Source organism: Canis lupus, chromosome 13 (assembly GCF_048164855.1).
Source record: "Canis lupus baileyi chromosome 13, mCanLup2.hap1, whole genome shotgun sequence".
Taxonomy (NCBI): Eukaryota; Metazoa; Chordata; class Mammalia; order Carnivora; family Canidae; genus Canis; species Canis lupus.
In genome coordinates this window covers 47520723-47543631 of record NC_132850.1, presented here as the reverse complement: position 1 = coordinate 47543631, position 22909 = coordinate 47520723, and the positions used below count along the sequence as shown (strand labels likewise).

The 22909-nt window shown below is 38.2% G+C and overlaps 1 protein-coding gene across 12 annotated transcripts in view; it reads right to left on the bottom strand.

The window, feature by feature from the left end:
- ARHGAP10 (Rho GTPase activating protein 10) overlaps window positions 1–22909 on the bottom strand; it is a 358414-nt gene that overhangs the window by 125624 nt on the left and 209881 nt on the right. For all 12 annotated transcript variants that reach the window (XR_012006112.1, XM_072773557.1, XM_072773558.1 and 9 more), the window contains 3 exons: window positions 21972–22053; window positions 19992–20037; window positions 17644–17709 (listed from right to left, as the gene is read on the bottom strand). Coding sequence is in view for 11 of the 12 variants with exons in the window: in XM_072773557.1 (XP_072629658.1) it covers window positions 17644–17709; window positions 19992–20037; window positions 21972–22053 (194 nt within the window). In the remaining variant the exon portion in view is untranslated. The remainder of the gene's footprint in view (window positions 1–17643; window positions 17710–19991; window positions 20038–21971; window positions 22054–22909) is intronic.

Here is a 22909-nt window from a genome sequence, read left to right as displayed (position 1 = left end):
CCTCCTTTTCTCCTCACAAATTACTCATCTGTCAAATATTTATTCATCAAACATGTGTCAGGTACTGTTCTAGCTGCCCAAGATTCAACAGTGAGCAAAATGAAGTTCATCCAGACTACAAAACCAGATAAAATCCCACCTTTTCTACCACCAGCCCACAGTGACATTCCCTTTCTCTGAATGTGACTCATAATTATTTCCTCTTAACACTTGACTACATTTTAAAACAAGCCAAGAGTCTTTTATTCACAATTCCCAAAATCAAAAGCTGAATGCTTGACCTGACATCAGATTATCTATGTCTGTATGTTTCCCCAGTGTGAATATTCCTAATTAACCATGTTAAAAGTAATTTCCACACACAACCTATATTGTATATTTTACCTTTCCAAAACACATCCAATCTCATGATTTTCAGACCTGTGTCCTACCTTCTCTCCCCAAATACATAGAGACACGGAAAGATTACTAGGTCAATCTTGGTTTCTGTTTTTAATAGCTTTCATGGTACCTTGCGTAGAATAGTTAAGTACAGAAGGCATGGCCAGGGTGATTTGACTTGAAATGAACTTGGAACCACAGACACAGATTGGACCTGGTCCAAAACAAACATTACAATTAGGAACTAAAAACTTAACATATCCAAGTTATTACAATTCTTTCAGGTTATCAACATTCCCTGAGGTTATTATAAGACTTTCTAACTTTTAACAAAAATTTGTCATCTGATCAAAGTGCTATAGATTTTTTTCTCTTTTAATAAATAAGATTGTTTCTGTTAAGTAGTAAGGTAAAGGTAAGTGCTCTCCATTATCGTGATGAGCAGCTGCTGACAGCTGTCCCTGGGCAAAGTGAACAAGGTGAAATCAAATGTGTCTTACTTCCTACCACTTGTCTCCTCCAATCTCACACAGTCCTGTCATGGAGCACTAGCCACATCTTTCTTGAGGAGAAAGTCAAAAAGTGGGAATGAGTCAAGTTTCATCATCATCTCTGCCCATCTCTGCTTCCTTCTCAGAACCCAGATGATGTGTCACAACCAGAGTCTCTTCCACTTCATAAACACTTGCACAGAAGTAACGAACACCAGCAGACCCTCAGAGGCCCTCAGAGGTGGGCCGGAGAAGCAAAGGGGAAAATAAGATGCTCTGGGACAAAGAAGAATCCGATGCAAAAGGAAAAGAAAGTCAAAAAAGGGTGGATAATTTCAGTTAAACAACGGAGGTGGGGGCAAAGGCTGGAGTGTCTACAATGGGCACATTAATGGGTTGAGTAAGAAGAAAACAGGAAGTGGCATTGAGAGTAAAGGAAGCAGAAGAGAGAAGACAGGTAATGAAAACACATATGCACACAGAGGAAAGATCAACAAAGAACAGAATAAAAGGAAGGAGAAATTGGAAATAAATGAAAAGATTATGGACTAGGAATTATATGACATTTAAATTCCTATTAACTTCATAAAATATTGTGTACTTACTATATTTTAAGCACTGAAGTAGAATATAGTGAAGATAAGGTAAAATTTTAAAGAGAATTAAAATTAAAAGAGAGAACGTGGGACCAACCCAGCCATAAAATCTTGTCTTTTCTCTCCTTTCTGGCTTCAGGAGCAGATTTCATACCTGATAACTCAGGATTCTTAATAATTTGCATGATTCTCAGTACATGGTATACATTTAACAAATGAAATGGATGATTTAATGGATAAACTGAATAAATGATGAATAAGTTGATGACTGATTAATAGAGATACGGACAGAAAATAAAAAGAGACGAAAGCATTATTTATTAGTAGAAAAGACAGATATAACAATATAAAAGAGTAAGACTCAAAGAGGAACGTAAATGTTTTTGATAATAACAGGCACAAAATTATTAAAAAGAATTTTCCAGGTGTATGATTCTACAGAAATAAATGACCATATGCTATGGACCATCAACTACCATTCATTCACTTCTCATCTTGTAACCAGCAGAGTGCTTGGCATGGAATAAGGTAACTGATCAGTACGTGTGGAAGGATGGAATCATTTATTTGCACTTGGGCAAGCTGACAACAGGGGTGAAAGGTCATTAGTATTCAGGTTCACATTCACAGATTTACATCAAAAGTCTGCTGCATGTCATCATTAGTAAGGCATACACACACACACTCACGCACACACACACACACATGCACAAAAACAAATCAGGTTTACATATTCCACCAGCACTGCAAAGATGAATTCTCCCTTTGGCCATGTGATGAACATACAATTTTATGCACCTATAAATATTAATCATTGTTGAAAGTATGTTTTATAATTATATATATATATTATAAATATTAACTAAACTTGAAGGAGTCTAGAAAATAAAAGGGAAAAAGCACTACAGGTAAAATGATTAGAAAAAACTTGTGAAGAAATGACCCAGCAAGAAGGCTAAGGATGACGCTATAAAGGTGACTCCAAAAATAGCAACGATGAGGCTCATGAATATTGCTTCAGGTCATCAGTAAATTACAAAAATTTGATAATGTGTCCCTTACATCTATTTATAACTAATCCCCAATAAACACACAATTTACATGTCTATGAAAATACAATAAGCACTTTCCAGGCTATTCATTGAGCTGAGTCACATTTTAAAAATAAACAGGTTCATACACAAAGACACCCTTCCCAGATACTGGACAATTCATAATACTTTAAGGTTTCTGTCAAAAACACACATTTATACTAAATTATTTTTAAGTATAAGTAGGCAGAACCAAGAATCATTTGCTCTAGTCCATCAAGGGGACACAACATTCAACATCACAAATTTAAGATACTAGGTTTATAGACATATAGAATTCTAAAACTTTGGAAGAAGAATGCATTGTTTTCAACCCTTACAATGAATTCAATACTACCAAAAAGGTAAGAAACAAATCTTCAGTCCTGAAACAGAAGATTAACTACAGCTACAGCTGATGGCAATATTTTAATCTTTCTAGATCTTAGTCTCAGTTAAAAAAAAAAAAAGTATAATCAGGAAACACAAGTTTGTTAAGTTTAAGCTTGTGAGATAAAAATTATTATGAATTAAGGTTACTGATACCCTAGAAACTTCCAACTCTACCACCACCCAGTGTACAGCTTGGCAAGCTGCTCAATCTCTCTGTGTCTCAGCTTCTTTTTTTTTTTTCTTTTTGTTTTGTGTGTGTGTGTGTGTGTCTCAGCTTCTTTACCTGAAAAATGAGGTTAATGATGGCATGGGGTTGTCACAAAAATTAAAGGAGACAACATGTGAAAAGCATGTGCATGAGCAGCCTTACATACCAAGCATTCATTACAAGCTTTAGTTGAGCACAAAATTCAAAATCAGTATCAAAACAGCTAGGTACAATACACAACACATACACAAGTTGCCCTAAATGAGGTGTGTAGTCTACAGCCTACCTTTATACCATAAAGCACATGTTAAGAAGAGAGTCAAAGTTTATTCAATATGAATGGCTCATGGAAAATATGAAATTCCTATTCACCAATCACATTTGGAATTCCTCCCTAAATGAGGATTATTTGGGAAGCAGACAGAAAACCATTATAGACAGCTACTATCTGCCAGGAACTACTCGGCACTTTTCCTTCCTATGGAGTCTTGGTTTCACTTTCAGTTGGCCTCCGCAGGCTCTGTACTATGATGAATAGCCTCCCCACAAGCAGGGACTTTGAGGAAAGGTCTCATGACTCCATTTACATGGTCTTTCCACGCCCAAACAAACCAGAGTCTAAGCTCAGAAACCCGACAACTTGGTGCACGAGGGCAGCTGTGCCCACTGAGTCTGGCTGTCACATCCACTTCTGTTACTGCATCCTACCCCAGTGTAACAATGTGGACAAAGCACAAGGGAAATATCTAATTCAGGTCTAAGCCAATTATTTTTGAAAGCACTGATTACTTCAGGACTCCGCAGACACATCTAGGCTTGACTCTAAGACTCATCCTCTCAAATCCAAGTCTCAAATACAAAGGGTTTATTAGCTGCTACCTTGGTATTAGGGTCAGCACAGAATCTATATTCCTAGCATTCATTCCATGTGGCTGTCCTCATTTCCAGTTTCTAGCCCGCCCACAGGAGAAAAAGCATTTTTGCTTCAACCAGACAACCCCTAGACTTGGGGCTACTCTGTGCACAAACACCCAGTCAGTGGGCAGGGCGCCTCCAGCAGGGCTGGTGAGAAACTACAAACTAACAAGAAGTTTCCTCTCTCACTAGTAATACTTGAGGTCTCAAACTCCAGAGAGGTCTGATATCCTGCTGTCCCAAATCTGACAGATCTAGGTACAACTCATTCAACAGGCCCTTCTATTTCTCCTCATAGTGTAAATACCCTGGGGAAAGAAGCATCTCACAGTCCCTGGGCTCCCAGTAGAATTCAGCTCCCCTATTACCACTAAGCTGAGTTGTCAACCAACACTTCCTCTCACCTTACTCTACTGCCATGGGATAATTCTGCCCTCAAGTAAGGAAATGAGGATCCAAATCCCAGCTCTGCCACTTTCCAGTTGTGTGAACTGTTGCAAGTTTACCCTTAACTCGTTCCAAGCCTCAGATCCTCATATGTACCTAAGCCTAATAAACAAGATCAATCTCCTCAACCATGTACTGAGTTCTGTAGGGACTGAGTGAGCTAGAGTACATAAAATATTTGGAAATAAAAAATAACAAAAATAATAAAAAACAATAAAAATCATATGCCATTTATTATTAGGGTTTTAAATATTTTCAGATGCAGATTCCATAATGATACTATATCTTCCACTAAGAGACTTTCCAAGGTGTTGCAGAGATTCTCAACAAGGAGAATAAATCTTTTTGGGGCTGATGGTGCCCCTTCAGAAGTCCATGACGGAGCTTGTAAGAAAAGAAGGTATGACTTTAGAATGGTTTCATCTCAAATCTGGATGAGCACTTCAGAGAGTGACACTTAAATCTTCCCTCCTTGCTTCCCTTTTCTACTGTCTAGAGTTTCAAACTTCCTCTATTCTTTAAAAATTTGTCCTGGGGTGTCTGGGTGGCTCAGTTGGTTAAGCATCTGCCTTCAGCTCAGGTCATGATCCCAGAGTCCTGGGATTGAGCTCCACATTAGGCTCCCTCCTTAGTAGGGAGCCAGCTTCTCCCCCTCCCTCTGCCTGCCACTCCCCCTGCTTGTGCTCTCTCTGTCAAATAAATAAAATCTTTTTTAAAAATCAATAAAATCAAAAATAAAAATTTGTCTATATCCTTTCATTTATCTCCAGCATCCTTAGGAAATCAGCCTACAGGTGACACCTGGGTAGCTCAATGTGTTAAGAGTCTGCCTTTGGCTCAGGTCATGATCCCAGGTCCTGAGATACAGCCCCTCATCAGGCTCCATGTTCAGTGGAGAGTCTGCTTCTCCCCCTTCCTTGGCCCCTCCCCTCTACTCATGTTCTCTCTGGCTCTCTCTCAAATAAATAAATAAAATCTTAAAAAAAATGGAAATCAACCTACAGAGTGTCCATCTCTTCATGTTCACTGATGCTGAGAACACCAGCATTAAAAACTTAGCCTTGAATTTGTGTTGTAGTCCAATGCTTTCTAGCTGGGACTTACACATGTCAAATCATGTCTCTTGGCTTCCAGTTGCTCATGTAAAATGAAGAAATATTGTCTCATAGGGTTCTTGAAGAAGTACAACCTGTACAGCCTGACTATTCTCTAGCTTCTTGCTTCCACTCTTAACCCAATGCTTTTTTACTTGGTCCTCCTCCTGCCTGAACTTGCTAGAGCAGTTGTCACAGGTATGACTTTCTCCTCTTTGGAATCACATCTCCTCTGGATTCCTTTATACCACATTCTCTTGGGTTCTCCTCTAACCCCATGACTATGCTATGTCTCTTTAATTATTCTTTTTCCTCATATTCTCTAAGCCCAAAGATCCCCGAAGATTCTGCCCTTTGCCCATTATATTCTTGCCTCACCATCCACCTGGCATGACTTTCTGATACTCAAAACTTCGCCTCTCCAAAAATCATGCTCACCATCTCTTCTGTTACCTTCATTTTATTTTTTTAATAATAAATTTATTTTTTATTGGTGTTCAATTTGCCAACATACAGAATAACACCCAGTGCTCATCCCGTCAAGTGCCCCCTTCAGTGCTCATCACCCATTCACTCCCACCCCCCACCCTCCTCCCCTTTCACCACCCCTAGTTGTTTCCCAGATATGGAGTTTTTATGTTCTGTCTCCCTTTCTGATATTTCCTACCCATTTCTTCTCCCTTCCCTTCTATTCCCTTTCACTATTATTTATATTCCCCAAATGAATGAGAACATAATGGACAGACATAATGTTTGTCCTTCTCCGATTGACTTACTTCACTCAGCATAATACCCTCCAGTTCCATCCACGTTGAAGCAAATGGTGGGTATTTGTCATTTCTAATAGCTGAGTAATATTCCATTGTATACATAAACCACATCTTCTTTATCCATTCATCTTTCGATGGACACCGAGGCTACTTCCACAGTTTGGCTATTGTGGACATTGCTGCTAGAAACATCGGGGTGCAGGTGTCCCAGCATTTCATTGCATCTGTATCTTTGGGGTAAATCCCCAACAGTGCAATTGCTAGGTCGTAGGGCAGGTCTATTTTTAACTCTTTGAGGAACCTCCACACAGATTTCCAGAGTGGCTGCACCAGTTCACATTCCCACCGACAGTGCAGGAGGGTTCCCTTTCCTCTGCATCCTCTCCAACATTTGTGGTTTCCTGCCTTGTTAATTTTCCCCATTCTCACTGGTGTGAGGTGGTATCTCATTGTGGTTTTGATTTGTATTTCCCTGATGGTAAGTGATGCAGAGCATTTTCTCATGTGCGTGTTGGCCATGTCTATGTCTTCCTCTGTGAGATTTCTCTTCATGTCTTTTGCCCATTTCATGATTGGATTGTTTGTTTCTTTGGTGTTGAGTTTAATAAGTTCTTTATAGATCTTGGAAACTAGCCCTTAATCTGATACGTCATTTGCAAATATCTTCTCCCATTCTGTAGGTTGTCTTTTAGTTTTGTTGACTGTATCCTTTGCTGTGCAAAAGCTTCTTATCTTGATGAAGTCTCAATAGTTCATTTTTGCTTTTGTTTCTTTTGCCTTCGTGGATGTATCTTGCAAGAAGTTAATGTGGCCAAGTTCAAAAAGGGTGTTGCCTGTGTTCTCCTCTAGGATTTTGATGGAATCTTATCTCACATTTAGATCTTTCATCCATTTTGAGTTTATCTTTGTGTATGGTGAAAGAGAGTGGTCTAGTTTCATTCTTCTGCATGTGGATGTCCAATTTTCCCAGCACCATTTATTGAAGAGATTGTCTTTCTTCCAGTGGATAGTCTTTCCTCCTTTATCAAATATTAGTTGACCATAAAGTTGAGGGTCCACTTCTGGGTTCTCTATTCTGTTCCAATGATCTATGTGTCTGTTTTTGTGCCAGTACCACACTGTCTTGATGACCACAGCTTTGTAGTACAATCTGAAATCTGGCATTGTGATGCCCCCAGCTATGGTTTTCTTTTTTTAAATTCCCCTGGCTATTTGGGGTCTTTTCTGATTCCACACAAATCTTAAAATAATTTGTTCTAACTCACTGAAGAAAGACCAATATCCCTGATGAACATGGATGCAAAAATTATCAACAAGATACTAGCCAATAGGATCCAACAATACATTAAGAAAATTACTCACCATGATCAAGTAGGATTTATTCCCGGGACACAAGGCTGGTTCAACACTCGTAAAACAATCAATGTGATTCATCATATCAGCAAGAGAAAAACCAAGAACGATATGATCCTCTCAATAGATGCAGAGAAAGCATTTGACAAAATACAGCATCCATTCCTGATCAAAACTCTTCAGAGTGTAGGGATAGAGGGAACATTCCTCAACATCTTAAAAGCCATCTACGAAAAGCCCACAGCAAATATCATTCTCAATGGGGAAGCACTGGGAGCCTTTCCCCTAAGATCAGGAACAAGACAGGGATGTTGCCTTCATTTTATTTCTGACAGAAATGTCATAGGCACCTTGAATTCATATCAAAAACCAATCCCAATGCCTATATTCCTCCCAAACCTACTGTGCATCCTTCATTCTCTGTCTTAACTAAAGATGTCTTCTTCATCTACCTTGGCTGGAAAGCTTACAGTTTACCTTCCCTTTTCCCCACCTTCTACATCCAACATGTCATCAGATTCTGGTTTTCTGCCAAGTTTCTCATCGTATCAACTCCTTCTTTCCATTGCCGATGCCCTAGTTTAAACCTCTATCGGCTCTTAAGTGAATTATTTCTAAAATCTAACCAGCCATCCTGCCTGCCATCCCCCCATCCCACCTGATCCCATTAAATTTACTTCCTCCCATTAAAAAATGTGAACACACTTCTGCTCAAATCTGTCCACATGTCACCACTACCTATTGAACTGAAGCAAATGTGCATGCAGCTCAGTGCCTGGGATCGGCCACACCTGGGCCTCGACTGCTCACAGAGCATCTTGTCACATGCCCACCCCCTCTGCGAGCAATACCCCAAGGGCAAGATCTGTTCCAGTATCTCCCTCTGGAGCAAAGAACAGGTTTACTTGCAGCCTTAGAATATAGAGAGAGTATCTTCATCTAGAAAAAAAAAAAGGTAGGCATGCTTGCTGGCCATAATAAAGACTCAAGTTTCCTAAGTTCAGAGTTTTTCCTCTTATAATATAGCCCACTATGTGTGCAGATATCACCTGACCCTCTCTGCAGTGCCCTTGGGAAACAGGGATGAGTGATCAACACAAAATCTAATACTCTGGCTACTGAGAGTAATAAACTGTCCTTCATCTCTGATCCAGGAGCCTTAAGTCTTCTACTAGAATCTATGAAACTACAAAATAACTCGGTCACATGAAAGCATAAAATCAGGCCCTTCACCAGAAGGCCTTGAAACTAGGTTGAAGCTAATCTTCAAGAAAAGGAACCATATCTCCACCATTTTTTTCTCCAATATCTTTCCTGTAGGAAACACTCAAAAAGAATTGACTAAAGCCCTTCTAACATGTACATGCCCAGGAATATGTAGGTATTAAATAAGCTGGAATGGATGGGACAGTTTAAATAAAAGTACACTTCATTTTCAAACTCACCCATGCAGCTCAAGCTTTAGTCACAAAATTTTACTTACATAAATCAGAAAAGAGACTCAAACTCAAGGTAGAAGTTGGCTGCTGTTTTTTGTAAGACTCCTTTTCCTCCCTTCTCTGCAGAGATCAGAACATCAGGAAAGGCCTAAAGGTGTCTCACTGCTGCCACCTGCCTCTCTACCTCAGAGCAGCTGCAGCATCAGAGACTAAACCAATTCTGGGCAACTCTAGGCAATCTCTGTTTTTTTTTGGGGGGGGCGAGAGGGGTGGGGGTAGCTTGAAGTTATCTAAAAGCCATGGTCTTCTTCCTAAGGCTCTTTCCTTTCTTCACCACCTGCCAGCCACATTCCTGCTCAAGCGCCCACAAGACACTGAGGAACAGAAGATTGAAAGCCAAAGCAGTTACTATTGCAGCTTGTTACAAGCACCACATTAAATTACTAAAGTGAACTCAAGGGATTTATTTCCCTATGTGAATTACTATTTAAAAAAAAACTAAACTAAGTTTCTCAGTGCTCCCAGAGCCTCGAATCAATAACAGAACTACTTAACCGTGATTGTCCTCAATTAACAGATGTATCTCTAAGTGACTGATTCACATTTATTGAGCACTCCACATGTGCCAACATCCCAAGCCTTCTCTTTTCATTCTCACACCCTGCTACAAAGGAGATGCCACCATCATCCTACACAACACATGATAAAATTGCAGAGCTAATAAGTGATAAAAGAGATTCCAATCAAGACTGACCTTTGAGCTCATGAACTTCACCACTACGCTAAAAGTGTCGACAGAGCCTTACAACAAAACGCCACGGATCTCATCAGAATCTGAACAAGACACACAGAACCTAGCCCACCTACTCTGTAGCAAGACAGCTTACCATTTTTCCCTATTAACTTTATTCAACTACTCATTTGGAAACTAATAGCTTTGGATGCTTATTTGTTCTTAAGACAAATAAGATTACTAATTAAGAAAATGAATAATCCTGACTCGCCTGAATTTAGTATTTCAGTTTTGCATTTGCATTTCTGCAGACACCACAAGACTCTGATTCCCTCCCACATAAGACTGTCCTCTGTTATCCACCCACTCCCATCTCACACCCATTATGATTAAAAAAGAGACAGTGAGCGAGAAACTCAAGTTTACTTGCTGTAAATTTTCTGGGGACAGCTGTTCTTTATTTTCTTCATTTTGCATATAATTTGCCCTTGGCAATTTAAGATTAATGTGCAATCATGGTAAAATATGTTGCAAGTTCACTTTGGGCATCTTCCCTCCCACAAAGACTAATACTGAAGCTATACAGTACCATCTTCCACCAGGCCCATCTCGAGACCCCATACAATTCCAGAGGTGCTCCAGAAGTGGAAAAATCCTCAAGCCAACTTCAAAAAAATTCCCCCAAAATTTAAAGCTCTGCTTTCCAAAGAAAGAGAAATTCACTTTTACATACAACAAATCAAAGACTGACACATCTTAGATGTGGCTTCCTACTTCTATCCCATGAATTCACAGCTTGTTAGAGTGCTGAACTGGATAACTGACAGCTTGCCTAGACCGACATTTTAATGCCACACTCTAGAAATTAAAGTGAATATTCAAATTATTCACATATGGAAGATTTTTTAAAAGAAACTTCATAAACAAAAGTGGCTTGCAAATTTAGTCTTAAATCATGATGACTATTTAAAAAACAGCAACCAGAAGAAGTTTTTAAGCAAGGGTCTTACTTTGTTTGTGTGTATTTCATAGTCCATGCACCTGAAAAACTAGATGTCACGCACTTCCAGAGAAAATCAACATACTGGTCATAGAAGTCGGTCCCTTTATAGGGATGGGAGTAATTTACTTAAGGAAATCGTGTAATTACTCTCCAAGCTCTGAAACCATAAAATGCTTCAACATGTAACATGATGTATCTTTTTATGTCTAAACTATTACCCATAATTCCAGAAGATGCTGACATAATTCATAAATGAATGAAGCCAATCTTACATAGTCAAGTCTCTGAATACACAAGAAAACACAATTGCTTACTGAGTTCTATGTACGTACACCATAGACTATATGTAGAGATGAGAGGAGGCAAGCAGAGGACAAATAAGACATTTTCTTCACTCCAAGGAAACCATAAAGTTCCAGAAACAAAATAAATATATCAAATATAATTAACAGTATCAGACAATATAACTGCCAAATGAGGAACTTCCTTTTCACAAGGAAAGCACTTCAAGGGAGGATGGAAAGAGGAAGTTTAAAAATACATTTAGGGATCCCTGGGTGGCGCAGTGGTTTGGCGCCTGCCTTTGGCCCAGGGCACGATCCTGGAGACCCGGGATCAAATCCCACATCAGGCTCCCGGTGCATGGAGCCTGCTTCTCCCTCTGCCTATGTCTCTGCCTCTCTCTCTCTCTCTCTGTGACATCATAAATAAAATGATTTAAAAATACATTTAATGAGTGGCACCTGAGTGGCTCAAAGCATCTGCTTTCAGCTCAGGTCATGATCCCAAGATCCTGGCATCAAACCCAATGCCGAGCTCCATGCTCAGGGGGGAGTCTGCTTCTCCCTCTCCCTTTGCCCCTCCCCCTACCTGTGCTCTCTCACTTTCTCTAATAAATAAAATCTTTAAAAAAACCACACACATTTAACAAATATCTACTATATATAAAAATTAGCTCTAATCCTCACAAACATGGGTGCAGGTAGACAGCATGAATGCACCTCCTAGTCACATTCTTTTAGAAACTAAGGTTCCGAGGAATTAAGAATCTTTCCAAAATGTCTACCTTAGTGAATCATTTCGGAGTGTAAACCTGACAACTCCTATCAGCCAACAGAGAGGTGTACCTTCTGTAGAGTAATCCCAGGGCCTCTATTCTTCCAGCCTCACCAGTGACTCCCAGCTCCCAGATGCATTATGCTCACTCAAACATCTACTCTTTGATCGCATCCCTTCCTTTGTCAAAATCATTCCTGACACCTACACTTGTGCACCTGGCCAATTCTTCCTTGTCCTTCAGAACATAGCTTGCATGTCAGGTCCTCAGGAAAGCTCTGAGTCAGTGGTGACTCAAGAGACCTGGGAGAGACAAAGGAGAAGAACGAGCCCATCATATCCACCATCATAAGACAATGAGAGACATGGTAGCTGCATGGTTTTCAGCCTAGGCAATGGAGGAAAGATTGTGTAAAACTGCTTAAGAATAGTCAGGTGTTTTCCCACAAAGGAACAAACTACTACAGGGCACCAGAAACTAGGCGTCATATGAAATACCAGGTAGTGGGGCTGGAAGTGAAGCACAGGATCCATTGGATAACAGGTGCCATAAACACTTCAGAATTTGCCCTGGATCCATCTACAAGGTGTCTGAAATCTGAAATGCCCTTGGCTTCTAAGACCTGGCCACTTTAAGCCATTTTCTTATTTCTTCTCTCAACTGTACTTTTTAGAATAAAGGTTCTATCCTACATCTGCTACATTCACTGAATTTATAATCCCAAAAGCTACATGGATCCATGACCCAGGACCCTCTTAAACTTTACTCTCAGGAAACCATCATGGCTTCTTCTACCCTCTAAAAGCAGTAGATGAGAAAATTCCTGTCTCCACCGACTATTCTTAATTGGAACTCACATTGTCTACAGCAGAGGCCCAGCTACCAATGATTCTGGTTTAACAGAACTGATCGAGCCCAGTAATCTGCATTTACAAGAAGCACACTCTGTGATCCTGATATATCAACAAGTCTGCCACAGACCCTTAACTTTCCTTTATACCTTTGTTTTCCAAACTAAAATCTGAAGGTGAAATTCCTTGCAGGACTCTGATCCTCCATGTACTACCAACTGCTAAACGTGACTACTGCTTCATCTGCTCAACCACTTGGATGCATCCATACTATCTGACCCCACTGCCAAATCTCCCATCCCTACCTCCCCACCAAATCCTCCAACCTAGGCAGAATTATGGGGCTCTTTTGCACTCAGTCATGCCACACATGGCTACCAACACTAGTTTTCATATTTATCTTCCTAAGCCTCCCAGGCTGCTTTCCACCACCCTCTAGTACTTAGCCAGTCCCTTCACAATTAAATGTAATTGCCCGAGTACCTGCTTTTACGCTGTTTCTTCACACTTTCTTTCAAATTTGCCTCTATCACACTCTATCTATCTCCACATCTGCAGAGGTGTCTCTCAATGCCAAAATTTATCTTCCTATCCTTTAACTCTAAAGTAGCCTATTCCTAAACATAATCTTCAATTAACATCGCATACACTGCAATCTATCAACATGCATTCAAATTCTCTTAATTTTTCAAACTTATAACACTTTTATTTTATCATGTGGTATATTTACATGACAGATCTCTATATATGCTATTAATGTATCCAGCATTATATGTTAACTAAGCTTTAATATGTGTCCCAAAGGACTAGAACAAAGCTACTACGTACACACTATGGTTGCTCAATAAATAAATACTGGCTAGCTGACTGGCTTCACCTTAGAATTAGGATTTCATTGTGATAAGTCACCTGTTACTGAGGGAAGGAAAAGAACAAACACTGCACTATTTTTTCAGAACTTCTCTGTTTTGTTTTGTTTATTTGGGTTTAGGTTGGGTTATTTTTTAAAAGAAGTTAAAAGAAAAGCTCCCTACATAGGATACCATAATCATAAAGATAATAATTGGTGCACCCTATTTCTCCAACACACAAGCAATCCTTCCATCAGGACTGTGGTTCCCAAACTTTGCTACATAGTAAAATCACCTAGAGAACATTTATTTTTTTAATCCCACTTCCCATTTCACACCAAATAGCAATGAAAAACTGACTGGTGGGGCGGGGGTTGGGGCTGGGTCATATTTTTTTGAGGATCCCAGATGATTCCAATGTGCAGCAATATTTGAGAATAATGGCTTTGGGAAGGCCTTCAACAATATTTTGTATACAGTATACATAAGCAATAATTTCCTAGTGGTAGTCAGTTGACCTGAATCCATTAAGAGCCACTCTATAGCACTTATGAATATTTGGTAAATGGTTGAAAGATCAGTTGATCTAACTCCCACACACCCTTTAACTTCAAGAGCAAACAACTCTGTGGAAATGATGAGTATGATTTGTTAACTGATGCCGATATTATAGTGAAACAGATTTCTTATCTCAAAAGTAGAGTAACTGCTAAATAGTCCCACTCAGGTCAAGATGTTAGTGTCTGTCTATGTCAACATACATTGTATGTGTTAACATAGATTATATATTTTATTAGTGTCATATAGTATATTGCTATCCTATATTAGTATCATATATTCACATCATATATATTATCTTAATGTAATATATATTATATATGCTGTCAAAGACATGTTAGTACACTAAAAATATGTTACCTTTTCTTAGGATACTGAGGACCACAGTAAATTTTAGACATTTGTCTGATGCTATCCAATATTCCAGTGATGTCATAAATAAGGTTGATAATAATAAAAAATGCCATAAGTCATTTTTAGAAGAACATACTAGGGGACAAGGCATACTAATGATTTTAATCCAAGCACATGACATGAATCATAGTTTTTCAGACAATGATAATCATGTTTAAAACAATAAAAGTAGTGATTAGAAATAATTTTTCAATCAGATGTCATTAAATGCCCCTAGTCTTTAGGCATATAGATCCACAAAATACACAGTAGTCACTAATGCTCTTCATCAAATATTTCCAGCTCTCTGTGTGTTTTCCAGTCTCCTGGAAATGTTGTTCAATCCATACTCTTTGGGGTCGAGATGGGCCATGAGGCTTCTATTGACTATTTTGTTGTAAGCAAATGTTAACTCACTTCAAGGCCAGACCATTCTACTTGCTGGTCCAAAGCCCTCCAGAACTGTTTCCCTCTGACAAGGCAACCAGAAACCTTTAATTTAGTTTGCAAAGGCAACAAGGAACCTGTAAGCCTAAGTACTGGTAATAAGCAAAGCCCTCCTATCAGTGCCTGAGTGAGAAATAAGTCTTGTTGTTTTAAGCCACAGGGACTTGTGCATTTTTTATTACAGGACAGAGACAGCTGCTTTATCCTGATGGATAAAAAAGTAAGGCAACCATACCTATAGCACACACACACACACACAAAAAAATCAAGAGCCATGATAGCTGATTTAGAGGAAACCATTAAGAGTAATATTCCTTGAAGGAATTTACAAATTTAGAATAAAAGCCTCAGAGATTCTATAATGTTTCTCATCATTTTTAAAAATATAATATGACCATTGATTCTTTTAACACTGTTATTAGTCTATTATTCCATCAAAAGTAAAAGGCTCCATTCAGTAATGGAAGACCTTTAAGAACAAAAGATTTGAAAAAGAAAAACATGCTTTTTGTTATTTTTAAATGAGAAAATCTAACTTAAACTGTGTAGACTCGGGGCACCTGGGTGGCTCAGTTGGTTAAGCATCTGACTTTGGCTCAGGTCATATCTCAGGATCCTGGGATCCAGCCCCGAGTCTAATCAGGCTTCTCTGCCTGTTCCCCCTCACTGTGCGCTGAAGTGCCCCCCCCTCTCAAATAAATAAAATATTTTTTAAAAATTGTGTAGATTTATTCTTCTGTTAAAAATATCCAATAATTATATATTTATAATAAAAACACATTCAATACATGCAGACTCTAGTATATATATATTCCATTCAATGTATATAACACTCCATAAAACTACACATACCAATCGGAAAATGTTATAGATAGATTTTAATCTGTTCAGGCAGAAGCAAATTTATGTATAAAACATACCCTTTGGGGAAAGAACATAATTTATCAAAATAATAAGCACACAAGTGATACAATTCAGGCACTTCACTTCCGGAGCTCATGAGAAACAGAAACATGAATGATGAAGTGAGAGATATGAAAATCACAGTATTTTTTCGAAATTTTGGAAATGTGTGAAGCACTAGGAAAATGAAGAAATTTGTCAGCTCAACTGAGGGCAGGCTGAAACGACGGAAAATCTGTTACAGCCCAGGTTGCCACTATAAGAGAGTGCAGGAGAAAAGGCTTTCTGTGGCTTGGGTTTTTACTGTCAGTGGGCAAATCCCCAAATGACAAAACGCCGGTATTCCTCTGATATCTGACACTCTCACTTCAGACACAGCAGGCACCCGGCTCCACAAAAAAAAGACCTCATTTTGATGAAAAGTATGAATGCAACGCTTCATCCACAAAGTCATCCAAAGCGAGACCAGGATCCGCAATATGTGAGAGTGAATTAAATATCCATGTATCTATACTCCACTAGGGTCTCTAAACAAAGAGAATCTCGACCTCCACAAGGAGCCCATATTGTAACGTTCAATATTTTGTTTCTCCAGAGTCTGTGGGCATGGCTGCAAAGTGCAAGGGCCTTGTCTGTTTTAGGGACTATAAAGAAAAACTTTCAGTCAGGGGAGGGATTAGCTTTCCTTAAATTTAAAATGGAAACAACACAAATACTTAAGAATAGGTGAATGAATAAACAAACTATGGTTTATCTATCCATGTAATGAAATAGTGCCTAGCATTAAAAAGAAATGAGCTAGGGCTATACCCAATGAGATCAATTTCAAAAGCATTATGATACATCAAGAAGCCAGACTCAAGGGCAGCCCAGGTGGTTCAGTGGTTTAGAGCCTACAGTCGGCCAGAGCGTGATCCGGGAGTCCCGGGATGGAGTCCCACAGCAGGCTCCTTGCATGGAGCCTCTTCTCCCTCTGCCTGTGTCTCTGCCCCCCACCCCTCTCTCTCTGTCTCTCATGAATAAATAAATAAAATCTTTAAAAGAAAAAAAAAAAAAAAGAAGCCAGACTCAAAAGACTATAATGCACTGGTTCCACTTATATAAAATGCTTTTTTAGAAGGAAAGAAACAACGTGAAAGAAAGCAGCTCAAGTAGTTGCCAAGGGCCAGACGGAGTAGGGGATGACTTCAAAAGGAATGGGGTGAGAAAAGCCAGAAAGCTTCCATGATTGTTACTTCTGTTATGGCAGTCACACAACAGTACACATTTGTCAAAACTCATCAATTTCTACAAAGTCAGTGAATTCTTTGTATGTAAATGATACCTCGATGAAACGGACTTTTTAAAGGAAGGCCAACAAGACAATAGAAGGTGAGAAGATCTTAATAGTGAACAAAAAGTGATTCAGATTGGCTGTCCAACACTGCTGATTTTTCAAATCCTTCTCATTTCAGGTCTTACTTCAAGTCTCAATGTGGGGCAGGGTGGGGGAGGAATATAAATGTAAACAGAAATGAAAATTCCACCGTGTGATCATAAATGAACAACTCAATCTCTGACACCCAGAATGTACATTTTGCATTGACATATTCCATTCTACAACACTTAACCATGCAACAGGTATTTTAAATGACTCTTAGATTTTACATACCTATAGTCTTTCATGAATAAAATGATTCAATCATGTTACCTCGTGTTTCAACAGCACTGATGCATTTTCTGAGAATTGTGAATCCCATCTTATCCAACTGTGCACCTAAAAGAAATACAGTTATAAAATATTAAGGGCACAATGAATTATTTACATTTCTCTTCTTTACAAAAATAGAAAAAATTACTTAAAATCCAATTTAGTTTCTATTTCACTATTAAAAGAAAGCTAAAGGCCCTGTATTCCCTGTTTAAATAACATAAGTGAGAATTTCATATATTTAGAAAAGTACTTACTAGAATATTAGGACATCTATTACCAATAATTTATAAATTTATAATTTATAAATATAATTTTTATATTAATAAATGTCACTTATTTTAAACAGTGGAAAAGAAAGTGATATAAATCTTTAGGGGAATCTATCTAAAAATAGTTAAGATACATTTTGCCAAAATTCTAACAACATCTCAGGTATTTTTTTTAGTTATGTATATGAATGAAGTAAATTATTTGACAGTTGGAGAAATAACACATACCTTTTTTTTTCTTTTTTTATGACCTATAGAAAAATGTTTTTAAAACATTTCTAAAAGTATTGTTGGGGGGGGGGGTGTCATTATTTGGGCCATGAGCTTGAAAAAGAATTTCACATTTCATACCATACTCTAAGTATTTAATTTTTTAGTATTTTCATAATGAATTTAAGACAGATGATTCAAGTAGCAGAAAAGATTATTTCAAAATTTTTCTTTTTTTCCCCCTAATATAGATGCTTGCCTACAATTAGGCTGGCACATTTGAGTACCTTAAAAGATGATTCTTGTTTCAAAAATGAAATCAGGGAAGTGGATACTTCAGTTTGTATTTAGAATGAGGGAAAACTAATATTAACACTTGTCCTTCAGAAGGGACAGCATGGACAATCCATGAATATAAACCATGTGGGTTTAGTGCTAAGCTTGAAGAGAACTTTAAGGAAGAAAATCGGGTGGAGGTTTACTGTTTAAGGATCCACTATTCACAACATCTTATAAAATGTTGAGCAGAACTGTTTGTCAAAAAAGTGGCATGTTTTTATTTCTCTATAAAAATAATAAGAGAGGGATGCCTGGGTGGCTCAGTGGTTGAGCATCTGCCCCTGGCTCAGGTTGTGATCCTGGATTCCCGGGATCGAGTTCCACATTGGGCTTCCTGCATGGAGCCTGCTTCTCCCTCTGCCTATGTCTCTGCCTCTCTCTGTGTGTCTCTCATGAATAAAGACATAAAATTTTAAAAATAATAAAAATTTTAAAATAAAAAGAGAAAGGAAGGGAAGAAGGAGGAAGGAGAGACAAGAAGAGGCTAAGAAGGTGCTTCAAGCAGGTTTACAACCCATAATTTTCTCTTTTTTTTTTTAAGATTTTATTTATTTAATCATGAGAGATAGAGAGAGAGGCAGAGACACAGGCAGAGAGAGAGGCAGAGAGACAGAAGCAGGCTCCATGCAGGTAGCCTGACATGGGACTCGATCCCAGGTCTCTAGGATCATGCCCTGGGCGGAAGGCAGGCACCAAACCGCTGAGCCACCCAGGCGTCCCAACAACTCCTAATTTTCAATGGGAAGGTAGCAATGTCTTTTACTCAAGCACTGGCTCAAGGTAAACACACATAATGATAATTTTGAAATCATATGTTAGGGAACATAAAGTTTCCAAATTGTACACATTTGATAAATATAGCCGTGATTTCTCCAAAGATATCAAAAGTAAATTTACACAGAATCTAGCAACTCTGATCATATTTTTGTTTTATCTCAGTAAAAATCAAGATTACAGAGCTAGGCTATATGTTCCTCAAGTGCATACAATGCACATGAAGATCAATGTCCTAGAATATCCAAATACATTTGATCGTTTTTATTTTCTAACGTGCAATGATTTACTACTTATACAGTCCATACTCAGACTTTAAGGATAAAAAAATATCAAGGGTGGGGGTGAGGGAGTTGCAAACAGGGAAAGTGATAAACAGTTCATACCCACAGAAGCTTACAATTTAGGAAGCTGAAAAATGCAATCCTTAAACTCTTATGTGTTTATTTAAGGCTATAAGAATAAATACCAAAATAAGTTGTAAAGGAAGCATTCTGGGATTTGTAGAGAAAGTAATTATAGAGAAAAACAAACAAACAAAAAGCTCAGAGATGGAAAAGATGAATGAGGATTACAGTAGTCCAGGAAAATCTGAGTTGGTCCCCAGTAGATAAAACAGAATACATACATTATTTGGAAGACTAGCTTAAGGAGGGTGCAGATCACCCAGCAACAATTTGACATCAGTAATGAAATTAAACTAACTCATGAAAAACGGGGGGAAATAGTCCTTTTTATGAAATTAACACTTACTTCCTTCTGGTCTTGGGATGATGGCTCTATTAAAACTATGTAGCAGCTGTAAAAGAGAAAAAGGGAAAACAATGTTTTTAATACAGGACTCAATAACTCAATATATATATATATATACACTCAATGTTTTTAATAAAGGACTCAAGTAGGCATACCTAGCACTATGCAAAAAAAAAATACATCGATACTGGTTTATTATATACTAACGTGCTCAAATACTAAAATAACAATAAGGGGCATCTCTGAGTCTACTTTGTCTCTTAAAGAGAGGTCTGCTGCAGTATAACAAAAATAAGATGAAGGAGCTATGATTCTTTAGGAACTCACTGGAAGTTTATGTAAATATGCAATGTTCAGCCTTGTAAGTACAGAATGACAAAGAAATTGCTGCATTCTAGGCAATAAGATGAAGCTCATTTTTTTTCACCTGTTTCTAAAATCTTGTATTTACTTAAGAAAGAGATGACTCCTGCTCATAATTTAAATAACGACATCTGAAATAGCTAGATGATCATTCCTGGCTGCCTCTAAGAACTTCAGCTCTGACCCATTATTTGCAAGGTATATACAGCACCTGAATAAAAAAATACACAACCTTAAATGTCTTCATGTAAATATACAGCTAAATATTTTCTTTGTGCAGATTTGCCTTTGTCTATGTATCTCAAATTAATTACTTGGCTCTTTGTTCTAAAGGAGAGGTTATATGTGTCTGCAAGGTTACATTGCCTTTGACAACAGATTTATTCCTCAAAGACTTAGTCATGTGATTTTTTTTTTTTTTTTTTTTTACTCCGCCACCTCACTTTCCAGAGCACTTCTTGAATCCCTGGGAAGAGAAGTCCTAGTCACTGCATTGCCTCTGCTAGAGAGGATTAGTATATGTTTTGGATCTCAGTAACCATAAATGCTGTAAATACTCCTGATTCCCAGCTAAAAATTTCAAGGACAAATTAAGAACAGACAGAAATAAAAACTATGGAGGCTCAATGTAGGTCAAATACAATAAAATAATACACAAATCTGATTACTACTCTTTTTTTTTTCCCCAAGTGGGATATATTCCCCTCCAAAGCATCTATTTTTAACATACATACTTCAGGATTTCATTTTTCAAACACTGAACCAAGACTGCCAAGCACACTATGCCCCAGCTCCCCAGCTCTCATATTCTAGTCTTCTATGCTACCATAAGATAACATTACCTTTTGCTAGTTTCACAACTCTATTCTGATACCTCTTTTACTATATATGACCACTCTTTCACCTTTGCAAACCACTCTCTTTCCCTTTTTTTAAACCCTACTAAAATGACAAATACTTTCCAGTTAAGCCCACCTGGTAGCTGCACAGGCAGTTTATTTAGAGTCATGATACTTTCAGCGGAGTTTATTTAAATTGGTTCTATGGTGTTTTCTATAATTATCCTAAGTCCCTAGCTCAATACACGATCTGCAAAATTCTCAATTCCCAAAGGCCACCAGTCCACTGAAATGAAAGCTGTGCTTGAATAAAGTAGCAAACAGACTGAGTTCGTGTGTCTCTGGATCTATACCACTACCTTTAATTTATTCCTCAAACCAATCATACAGAGGCCCATTCACTACAGCTCCCTGATACTGCGTACCATAAACCATTAGTCTAAATCATAAATTGTTAAATCAAGCAAACTAACTACAGCAGTCGCTTATAATATTGCCTGTACTGCCTCATATATACTGTCCCATCTCCACTGAGATCAAAATGAATTGCAAGCATTTATTGTGTTCATCACCCAAAGAACTGTCAGGTAGGAAAGAAAAAATTGAGAATTTAGATGACTTCCTTAAGCAAAGCAAATTTGAGTGGCAAAGTCAAGAAAAATCAAGAATAAAAACTAATGAGACACCAGTCTTATATGTGTGGCTGAAATAACATAAAAAGGAATACAAGTCAACACTAAAGGACTTGAAATATAACTAAACCAGTGATTATTCTTACAGCTTCTTTTCCACCCAGAGCTTCCAACCACTGCTTCCTTTCCTCTTCAGAGAACGCCTGCATGGTCAGGGCAACGCCAGGCCTGAAAGACACCAGGAATGGATAAAGTGATCCTTTGGCTGGTAAGACAAACCTGCTTTTCTACTTTCTAATGTTATAGTGTGGTGCTGAAATTGGGTTTTTAAATTTTCAATTGTGACAAAAGACATGTAATATAAAATTTACCATCTTAACCATTTTTAACTGTACAGTTCAGCTCTGTTGAATATGTTCACATTTTCAGGCAAGCAATCTCCAGAACTCTTCACCTTGTAAAACTAAAACTCTGTACCTATAAACAACTCCCCATCCCTTCCTGCCCAGCCCCTGACAATCTCCCTTCTACTTTCTATCCCTATGAATTTAATTACTCCTTGGTAACTCTTATAAGTGGAATCATATAGTATTTTTTTTCTTTTTGTAACTTGCTTATTTCACTTACCAGAATATCCTCCATTTTCATCCATGTTGTACCATGTGTCAGAATTCCCTTCCTCTTTAAGGCTGAATGATATTCCACTGTGTCTATGCACTACATTTTGCTTATCTATTTATCAACGGACACCTGGGTTGCTTCTACCTTTTGGCTATTCTAAATAATGCTGTTATTAACATAGGTGTACAAATATCTCAACAGCGGCTTTCAATTATTTTAAGTATATAGCCAGAAGTGGAAATACTGGATGTGGCATAATAAGAAATAATGCATTCAGTGTCTGACCCTGTTTCCTGGCACAAAGCTCCTATTACCCTTGGAATCTCCGAAAGAAATGTCATTTTATATACTAATGAGATAACAGGGCTGGGAACTGCAGGATAGCCTCCAGATGGGGCTGGTTGCCAGGGAAAATGTGTGACGAAGAGATTGGAACTTTCATTCCCACCCCCTCACACCACTT